This window comes from Durio zibethinus, chromosome 1 (genome assembly GCF_047325235.1).
Source record: "Durio zibethinus cultivar Kanyao isolate XHJ-2024 chromosome 1, ASM4732523v1, whole genome shotgun sequence".
Lineage (NCBI taxonomy): Eukaryota > Viridiplantae > Streptophyta > Magnoliopsida > Malvales > Malvaceae > Durio > Durio zibethinus.
The window spans coordinates 3,728,700-3,739,802 of NC_143162.1; the positions used below are offsets into that span (position 1 = coordinate 3,728,700).

General features: G+C 31.4%; 2 protein-coding genes across 2 annotated transcripts; one reads left to right on the forward strand and one right to left on the reverse strand.

Annotated features, from left to right (window-relative positions):
- The first annotated feature begins 1,353 nt into the window (after nt 1-1,353).
- On the forward strand, nt 1,354-4,374 carry FACE2 (farnesylated protein-converting enzyme 2). The gene is made up of 8 exons (XM_022911369.2): nt 1,354-1,771; nt 2,085-2,144; nt 2,274-2,486; nt 2,799-2,910; nt 3,333-3,404; nt 3,625-3,687; nt 3,784-3,861; nt 3,969-4,374. Exons 1-8 carry the CDS (start codon nt 1,562-1,564, stop codon nt 4,100-4,102), a joined length of 942 nt encoding a protein of 313 aa, XP_022767104.1. The 5' UTR covers nt 1,354-1,561; the 3' UTR covers nt 4,103-4,374.
- Nucleotides 4,375-7,358: 2,984 nt separating this feature from the next.
- On the reverse strand, nt 7,359-9,375 carry LOC111311732 (protein LITTLE ZIPPER 4-like). The gene is made up of 2 exons (XM_022911376.2): nt 9,233-9,375; nt 7,359-7,885 (listed from the first exon to the last, which is right to left on the reverse strand). Exon 2 carries the CDS (start codon nt 7,844-7,846, stop codon nt 7,616-7,618), a length of 231 nt encoding a protein of 76 aa, XP_022767111.1. The 5' UTR covers nt 7,847-7,885; nt 9,233-9,375; the 3' UTR covers nt 7,359-7,615.
- Between the last annotated feature and the right edge of the window lie 1,728 nt (nt 9,376-11,103).

Below are 11,103 nucleotides of genomic sequence, written 5' to 3' on the forward strand. Positions count from 1 at the left end.
TTATGAATCATGTTATGTCAGGTAAAGTATTATTTTTCATACCAAAATATATCAAGTATAACCCATTAATAAATTTTTAAATTTATAATTATTTTTTAAAAAATTTATTTTATTATTAAAAATAAAATACAAGAGATATTGAGAGTAAAATAAAATAAAAATTATATACAATTTACGTAATTCAATAAAATATATACATTTATAAGGAGGGGTAATAAAATTTATTAAATAAATTTTAAAATTACAATTATAATGTTTCAACAAAACACATACATACATATAAAAGATATATAAAACAAAATTTTATTATTTTATTTTTCATTCTCATCATTTGTTGATTCACTTATATAATATATTTTATCTTGTACATTTATTTTTTACTTTTCATTTTTTAGTAATTTACTTTGTTAATTAAATTTGTATTTAATTTAAAATCTTAATTTATTTTTATCATTTTATTTTTGGTAATCATTAGTTAAATATAATTTAAATATTTAATAAGTAAACTTATTTAATAAGTAAACTTATTTAATATAATTTTATTTTATAAATTATTAACAAAATATAAAAAATAAGTATAATTTTATTATAATATAAAAATAATGTAAATATATTCAAAAGTTAAAACTCTACGTATAATAATTATGAGTCACTATAACACAATTAGAGTTTTGTGCCATGTGATGCTAGCTTTTGTGCCATATTTTGCCACTAACCATTATAGGCTTGTGCCGTGTTAATCTTTAGGCTTATAATCCGATAAAACACACATATAAATAAAATAAATAAATAAATATATATATATATATATATATATCATACTTGAATCAATCTTTAATTTTTATCAAATTTTTAAGGAGTAACAATCACTAAATAATATTAAAATTTTAACAATGGCTTAAAATAAATTATGAAATTTTATCAGATTTGAGCTACGTATTGAATGAAAACATTATTTTAGTATTTTTTTTTATATTAAAACTCATACTAAAAATTTTAAATTTTAATCAATGAAATATCCTTTTAAAAATTAGAGATTGAAGTTATACAACATGAAAAATTAAGGTGATTTTTAACTTTGTTGCCCTAATAAAAATTAAATAGGGAAAAATGAAGATTTGAATTCGATTTTTTTTCTTTTAATGAAATGATATTTTCTTGAATATGAAGGTTAAAGTATATTATTTAAAAAATTAACAAATAATATTATTAATTAATAAAAAATTTAAAAAACATATTTTACATTTAACAATACATAGAAATTATAAAATATAATTTTTATATTTTGTGTATATATATTAGATATGAAATAAATATAAAAATATAAATTATTAATTTAGACAGACCAAAAGGACCAAAATCCATTAAAAAGAAAAATTCAAAAACCCAAAAACAAGAAACTTGAATTCCGACCCAACCGGTCATCCCGAGGTCAAAACCCGAAACCCCTCTCGCTAAGAAACCAAAAGAAGAGGAAGAAATCGAGCCGGAAGCAGCTTATATTTCCCACCTTCTCTTCTTCTGTCCGGCGTTCCAGGCTGCCGCCACCGGGAATCCAAGCATGGAAGAGAACAAAGTTAGCTTATCGAAACCGGTAGCGATGATTGCCTGCATCGCTATGACATTATTTTACGTCGCGATTCTTTATGCTCCTACTCTGATCCTTCGCCTCCCGCCTCCCCAATCTTTCAAAAATTTCATGATCAGACGGTTCATTTGCGCCGCCATCTCGTCGTTCGCGTCCGTAATCTTCTGCGCTCTCGTCCTCCCAGTACGCCCCGAATGTTCCTTTGTTTCTCATTTTCAATTCAGTAATTCTTATATATATATATATATATAAATTTATATTGCCCCAATTTGAAATTTCTTTTATGACATCAATTATGAACTAAATTGAACTTTATTTAGTAAGCTAAAAAGTAAACTCACATATGATTAGAGATGAGCAAATGGTTAAATTGTTAACCGGCATTGAAAGAAAATTGTTAGGGTTTTACAAAAATATTAGTGGTTATATTTATATCCAAACACGTTTGTTTCGTTTTACTTCTAATATGAATATTCAACATGTTTGATTATGCTAGATAAGGAGTGGGGAGGCTTCGTATTTGTTTGGGGTTTATGGCATTCGATCGGATCATATTGTAAGTATTTTAAAGATATATTCTTACCTCATTATTGCACATTGTGATTATTAGGTTTATTATTTATATTCTTGTATGATCTGCAGATTCAAAATCAGTGACTGAAATGCAATTTTATTTATGAAACAGTGGCAAGCAGTGCTCTTTCCTCTTTTCTTGACTAATCTTATGTATGCTGGATCTTTGATGCTCAAGTCCATTTTATTGGTGAATAAATGGAAGGAGCATAGGAATCAAGACGGAAGGCCATTGTTGTGTTCTATCAAAAGTACCCTCCTTAGCTTCTCTGACCAGATGTCATCTGTTGCTTCCAATGTTTTATTCTGGAGGAATTTGGTTGTGGTTAGTATGCTCACCAATTGAGTTTCTTCATCTTTGGGGTAAATGCAAAAGTTCTAATAATTACAAGGTCTATAAATAGGTTAATATGGAATGTTTATGCATTTTTTTTATTGTTGAAAAGGTTGCCTTTTGCTTTGCTTGTTCTGTCAAATAGTTTTGTGATAGAGAGTTATTGTGTTATTTGTTCTATTCTTTTTTGAATGTTTGGCAGTCCTTCTTCGGAGAATAACAATAACAGAAAATTAGAAGGAAAAATTCAAATAGTTTCCTGTTTGTTCAGTCTTCAGTCCTTAATAGTATTTCGATGAACAGGCACCATTAACGGAGGAGTTGGTGTTTAGAGCATGTATGATTCCTTTACTTCTTTGTGGGGGATTTAAAGCGTACAATGTGATTTTTCTCTGCCCTACTTTCTTCAGTTTAGGTGAGTCCTTTTTTCTTGAGCATAGTTAGATCATTCATGTAGAGAGGATTTTATTAGTATCTTTTTCTTGTGTTAAGTACTTATTATATGTCAACTGCTGTTGTTTACATCTATTAAGCTTGGACACATATCACCTCAGACGTATCGCCGTTGTATGTGTCACAGTCTATATTTGAATTCTTTTGCCATAGTACAAAGCAATTAAGGGGGCAAGGTTGGCACAAAGTGGATGTGTTGTTAAGCTCTTTTTCTCCGACTTTGAATGTGCTTGTTCATACTTGCAGCTGTTGTTGCATTTACATTTTCTTGTGCATTTAGAATTTGTCAAGCATCACGCCACCCATATGTTCCCCATTGCATTGTGACTTGAATGACATGTAAACTGTTTTAACTTTTAACTATGTTTTGTCAATGTCTTGCAGCACATTTGAACCATATGATGGAGATCTACGGCCGGCATAATTATAGCTTGGTTAAAGCCTCCATGGTTGTAGGTACAAACTAGATTTTCCTCCTTGAACTAATAGCTGCAGTTTTTGTTGAAGAGGGAAAAAATGTAAATGCATAGATGGTTGCTTATTTTTCTTATTTAGTTATAAACTTTGTGAGGCTTGAAATTTTTTTGACACCTTTGTTTGAGGAACAAGAATAGCATTTGATGCTTTTTAGATGCTAATGTGTCATTGTTTATTGGCATATATCTGGATTTCATAGGTCTCCAGCTGGGCTACACTGTGATCTTTGGTTCATATGCTTCATTTCTCTTCGTTCGAACAGGTTGGTGATTACTTGTTAATAAATGTTATCATCTTTTTGACACTCCACTGGAGTTCAGCCATTGCAATGCATCTTCTGCCTCATTGATTCTTGCAGGAAACCTTATTGCTCCTTTAGTTGCCCATGCATTTTGCAACTATATGGGATTGCCTGTGCTGTTTGTACCGAGGAAAGGTATGCGAATAGAATTTTATCATACCCCCATGTAATTTTGCATTTTCATAGTATACTAGTATGCATGGGCAATTGGCTGACCTTTGGTGTTCATTGTAATTTTTTAGGGATAGTTAGCGTGGCATTTGTAGCTGGAATGATATCCTTCGCGTTGCTTCTGTTTCCTATAACACGGCCTGATTTATACAATGACAGAACAAATAATTGCAGATGTTGGCAAGGATATTGTTCATGGAATTAAACTAATGACATCTATGGGAAAAATATTGCTGTTACATTGACTAGTGCTTCATCTGGATGGGCGGTGGGGATCCACCGGAGCTGTTATTTTGCCGCTGAGCCCCATCCACACGAAGCATATAGATGGAATGTTCTAAGCGAATGAAGAAAGGAATGAATAGCAACTGATGTTTCATTTCTCCATGCCTTGTACTATTTTGGCCTGGGTGTTTGACCTGGGCTATTCAGCTGTTGTAAACTGAGGGGAAATTGAATTAAAACTTATTTTATTTATCCTGGTCTCAGACTCATACGTTTCTAATTGAATTTATATAATTCAATTTGCGATTCTAAATTTCCTAACTAAACAACTACAATGGTTGGTTTTTTTTTTTTTCTTTTGTTACTTCAATTTAAAGGCTGGATGATTTAGATCAAGGAAGCAGCTATATTATAGTTGTAATCATTCACGTACCCGAGATCGATCCCCGGTAACGGTGATTTTATATATTTTTTTCCATTTTGGAAAATCAATGTCAGAGAAGCGGAAGTCGGTGGCTTACCTAGGAAGCAATCGGTTCCCTGCTCATCGAAGGTCAGTTCAGACTTACAATTTTTTAAATTCGTCGATTTCCCTGCCTTTTGTAGCTTTGGAAAAAGAATGAGCACAAGAACGAGCTCACTTTTTTCAAATTTAAAATGTTTTATCCCACTTTTTTTTTCTCAGCACCCAAACATAGGCTTCGGAGGAACTTCTCTGTTCGAGCAATTGCAAAGGAATCCGGTAATCCTGAGGCCTTCCTTTTTATTTGGTGTTTGGCATTGTTATTATGGCATGGGTCTTAAATTTCAATTCAACTTTGATTTGAAACCAATGTATAAAATTTGCTCATTGTAGGTCTTTCTGCCTCTGGTTACATTTGCTTCTACATATTGATCAGGATCACAATTTAGAACGTAGATCGCTTCGCAAAGAATTTGCTTTCTTGCTCTGGCTTTCACAAGGTACGAGAGAATGTGTTGCTTAGTAAATAAGGTCCATTTTTTTGGTTTTTACTTCAGCCCATGGTTGCCTTGGAACTCATTTACTCAAAAGATTGAGCCAATGGTTGAAAACTGACTTCTTCTTTGAGACATTAGACCTTTTCCTTCCGATGCTTTGCGGTGGTGGGCACATAGCCACCTTAGAAAAAAATTGAAAAAATTAAAATAAATTTAAAATTATAGTTTTTAGTTTGGTTTTTATCATTTTTTTATTTGGATTAAATTTAAATATTATATATATTAAATTTAAATCAAATTTTAAATTAATAAATAAATAATAAAAAATCTAATCTAATCAAATTATATATTTTTATTAATTTTTATATATTTTTTAAATTTTTATAAAAAATAATTATTTTATACTTAAATTTATTTAAATATATTAAAAATTATATATTAACAAAAAAAATCGATGAATCTAATTGAATGAATATAATTTTATTTGAATTAAATTATATAAAAATTTGATTCAAAATTTTAATTAAATTTTATAAATTTTTTAATTTTTTAATTTTTAAAAAAAATTAAACTGAATTTAATCCTATCATAATGATTATCACGTCTAACGGATTATATACGTATAACAAGGGCAAATGTGGATCTTAGTTTAATTGAGATCTGAGTTTCCAATTTTTAAAACTAAATATCATAAAAAAGAATCGGGTTTCAATCCTTGACTTCAGATGACACAATAAAATCTACCCTCAGGATAAGGGAAGCAAACAAATTCAAAGACAAATGGGTCATCTTCCATGACAAAACTTAAATTTAGATAAATTTTTTAGGTAAAATTTATAAAGATTTTTTAAAATGATTTAATAAAAATTTTAATAATATTTTTAAATCAATAAATTAATAAAATTTAATATAAAAAATTATTAAAAATATTATTTATAATTTAAATTTGATCGATATATATTTAATGATTAAAATTTTATCAAAATTTTTACTATAAATATTTATTTAAAAAATATATCAAAATTTATTATAATTTTTAAAAAAATTTACACAATCTATTTAATAAAACGTTTTAATTTATCAAATTTAATTTTTAATTTAATTATTTTTAATATAAAACATGAATAAAAAATTTTCTAAATATTTACCATCCTTCAAAATTTATTAAAAAAAAAAGGTTTATTTATTTCCCAAACATGTTTTTGATTGTGGGTCTGTGGGTGGTTCAGCACTGACTGACTGTCGTCAGCCAATCCTTTACTGGGTCTTCTAAGGAGATTCGAGTCATCATGCTTTTGTCCTCCTTTTAGTTTCCAAATGGACTAGCTGAGCTGGTGACAGGATTTGGTGGCCTCAGAGGTAATGAAGGGCAAGGGCCAGAGGAGGGATGTGTAGACTGTAGAAATATTTGAGCTTTGATAAGACATGCTTTTTTGTTATCTGGAGGAGTTTCCTTGATGGTCAACCAGTAACAGCTAAGGGACTGTGTCATGTCTGTGTGGGTTACCACTTGTTCAAGCTTAATAAACCTTCATTGACTTTCTCGTTCTGAATCTTTTGTTGACGTTACCTTTGATTAGATCCTCCCATCGCTCTCTTCCCAAACAGAATCTGAATGAAAAGCCCCCCATTCAAATCTTATGATATTTTGTTCTGAATTTTTTCTTTAAGGAAAATCTATATTTCTCGGCTTCTTAGAACAGGCGAGAACTGCATTTTTTTTTCGCTGGTTATTCAATATTATGACAAATTAGATGGTTTTATTTCCAAGTGTTGGGTTAGTTAATTCCCGAAGCCATGCCATTTGGCTTTTTCACCTGCTTAAGCAGCTCAAAAGTCACCCATTCTTTTCTGCTTGTTCGTTTTTTTATATAGTACAAGTTAATTACTTTCACAACAATAAAACATGCAGCAGGGTTATCTTTCTTTGTTTGGGTAAACCAAACGTCCTTAGCAGACACTTGAACGCCAATTGTGGATTAAGTACTCATGTTCAGGATGAAGGATATTTTTACCGAATTATGTCTGGTATTTTTTAAGTCACTCAATACTCTTTTGGGACCGTCTGCATTTTCAAACATATGCATGAAATAGTATTAAGGAAAAATCTAGTCTTCAGCATAGAGTTCAGTGACAATTTAATGAAACCAGCGGTGCTGAGAGATATTTCTAGTTTTGCAACGTTTTTTTGGTGATTCTGAAACATGGAAGTCCGTTTGAACAATTCAGTAATCCGCCTGTTTTAATGAAGTCATTATCTAATTTAGAGAGAGAGAGTAAAACTAGAACTATGATAATATTATATTCCTTTCTAACAGGTAGCCTGATACATCCTTTGTTCACACATCCATATCTTAACACCCCCACAGAAGAAGATAAGAGAATGATGAAAATAGAAAATAAGCCTGATAGACAGATACTAGTACTATCCTATTTAATTGAAAGGAAGCTACTACTAGTGTTTGGCTATGGTTTTACACAAAAAAAGGGCAAGGGGGAGTCTATGTGGGGTCATGATGTCTATCCTGTTGGATCAGGGTTTGCTAGAATTGGAAGGATTTGGGTTAGAACTGGAACTGAGGTTGAGGTCAGGAATAGTGTTTGCTGAATTTCCCTTTGAGTTGGCCTTGGAGAGTTTCTGTTTCAGCTCGGATAGCAGGGCTTGATTCTCCTGGTTGAGAAGCTGTGCTTTCTTCCTCAGCCTCTCATTCTCTTTCATTATGTAACAGTTCTGCAGGTACAGGTTTGAGTTCAGCCTTTCCATGACTATGAAACAAGCTTTTTCAAACTGCCTGTAATGCCCCTGAATCCAAAAAAACCAGAAACAGATGGTATCAGGATAAAAAGGGTATCTCCCATAATATTCTTTATTGCCACAGAAATCATTGCACTACACATGGAGACAGTAGTGTTATACTATTTTTAAATCCATACTTTAAAATATTACTTATATCAGCCTTATCTTAAGCTAAAAATCAAGAAAATGCAGAAACACATTTAAAAAAAAAATTTGTCATATTGCATTAATAGACACTATGTATGTATGCATGACATTAAGCATTATTCAATGAGTTAAAAGTACTAGCATAAAATACAACATAATGAAAATCCAAATGTCTGTCCATAATTATATGAAGTTGAAAAAAATACAAAGATCAAATATTTTAAAGACAAAATATCACCAAGAAAACAGATAAAAGAAGAGAGAGAGCCACCCAATTAGTTAGTGAAAGTTCAAAACTAAGTTGAAACCTATATGAAATTGTAAATTTCTAGAACAATTCCTCTCTATTTTCTTGCTTTGGTGGATAATAGTGGTTATCCTATTAGTAACATAAGAAACCAGGGACAACTACCAACAGAGAAGAAACAGAACAGGTGAATGCCAAAAGACAATTGTGATTGATGTTTGTTGCAGCCCTGGCATTTAAATAGACCAAATAATTTGTACGTAGAATAAAGGAGGGAGGGGGATAGAATTAGAGTAACAGCTGTCCAAGACTCTTTCGGCTGCCCATACATGAAAGAAAGGGATAAAGGTCATTGAAAGATCGAGTGCAGATTGAACTTGTTGGTGACTACATTTGCTTGTGTTATGGTTTGACAGATAGAAATGGTTTTTAGCCTTGTATTCAAGTAAAGAATGCTTCCTCTTGGTATAAAAGAATGGGCCGAAAGTAGTTAAAAGAAAAAACATAAAAAGAAAACAAGTTCAGACGAGAGGAAAGACAAAGAACTCCATAAAAGAAGCATGGGGGGATAGGGGGTTTAAAACTTAAAAACAAATGTTGCAGAATCCAAGGAGAGTAAACATTAAAAAACTACCGATATAAGACATCCCTCAAAATGAGGTGAAATAGGAAGAAAATTCCAACATTGGGAATTTGCTACTTTCTAGTTCTCATCCAAGATAACAGAATCCAAACAGTTGGAGAAAACATCATATGTAGGATGTCTGGTTAGAAACATAACAACATTCTAGCCACCCTTTACAAAACTACTTAAACTAGTGCCGATCAACATGGACTGTGTCTACCCTTTCTTCGTGAAAGAAAGAAAATAGAAGCTGAAGAAGAGAAAAACAAGTGGAGACAGAGAGAGGAGAGGTGGGGGCCTCTTATAACCTCTTTATCTTTTCAAAAAAGATCACCTTTTCAAGGAGGTTGGGTAGAGAGCTTCGGCCGAGGAAGCTAAAATCTGGTTTTTAACAACTAGTAGCAGCAGTAAAAAAAAAAAGGAATAGAAGTGAAGTGAGGGACAAAGTGGTAGAAAGGAGGTGTTAATATATAGAGCTAAAAGGTACAGGGAGAGAGATAGAACAGAAAGAAGAAAAAAAAAAGAAAAGATAAAGAGAGAAGCTTTGGTGTGGAAGGGGACATGACTCTCTCGTCTGACACAACAATCATGCATGTGTAAGCATAGAAGGCGGCCGGTTAGGGGCGAGGATTTAATGTTTTGGTTTTAGTATGATGATGGTTGATTAAGGGGTATGGCGTCATGTGAATGATGATGGATGGAGAGGGGAAGAAGAAGAGGGAGGGAACACCAACTTCTTTGTTTTTGCATAGACCGGAAGGGTATTTTCGTCATGAAATCCACATCATGGTCGATTGTTTAGAGGGACAATTATGGGTTTTCCGGCTAGGTGGGTTCTAAAATGATGGTGGGCTAGTCCGTCCCAAGATTCGCAATGATGGTTTGGATTGGTTCGAACCATCATCACCACCCCCACACCCTCTTCCTTACCCTTCCCTTCTTCATCTCCTTCCTCAATCTCATCATCAATTCTATTTTGTTTTACTTTCAATATTCAACAAATTATTTTTAACACTTTTAATTATTTCTTTTCTAATTCAACTTCTTGGTTTGGTAACTGCTTGGTAATAATCATTTTTGGAGTATTTCTTTTCTTGAAAATGGCGGTTTTTGTGCATCCCACAGGCTCAAAAAGTCTTCTATTCTCTACCCAATGTCACTGTTGTCAACAATTATATCTACAAAATAGGGTCACATCAAAAATTATGTCTATCTATAGGGGCAGATTTAGAATTCAAATTTGATATAAATATACTACTACTGCTCTATTAACTTTAACGCTTTTAAATTAAACGGTTTTGTTATTCTTCAATTGATGATGAGTTCAAAGTATATAATAATTGTGTTTATATTTACTGTATTATTAATATATAAATTTTTATTGTTAATAAATTATATGATATCATTTTATTAATGAAAATATATTTTAAAAACTAAAATTTTGATGTATCTTAAAAACTTGTAAAAAATTATATTTATTTATTAATGAAATAAATTATATGATTCAAATATTATTTATAATTTATACATAAATAACATATTAAATATTATAAATTCATAATAATTTATAAAAATACATGTAAATAATAATTAAACAAAAAAATAACAATGGGGTTTTTAATACGGTATTTTATTATTTAGCCCCCACCACCCCAAAAAATATTTCATCATTTATTAAAATTAGAAAAAAATAATTTGTATGTTTCTTTTATAAAATGTTGTGTTTAATTTCCATCATATACTAAAACAAGGATCTTTTGGGTTTGTGAAACCAATGGGCAATTCTAGGTCAACCAAAGGACGACATTACCCCTAGAGCTTTGCACTGTTATACACCATTGATGATGTTTCGTTTTACGTTATTATAATCATAAGTTAAGCATATTTTTTGGCCAATATTTGAGGTGAACTTTGAAACAATGAAGAAGGAAAAAAAAAAAAAAAAAAGAAAGGGGTTGGGCCAGCTTCAACCCCTCATGGGTTATGAGTACCTTAACGTGAAACATCATAGTTGACAGATGGTGTTTATGGATGGGTCTATGGGTAAAATCGTCAATTCAATACTTTCTCCCCTCGTGGAGATCGTTCATTTGCGGGCTAATTTGAGCTTTGCGTTCCTCAAATGCAATTATATGGCCTGGTGTTCAAAGGGCTGATTGATGCTCTAATTACCCATTTACCCTTAACGGTTGATTTTCCATCCTT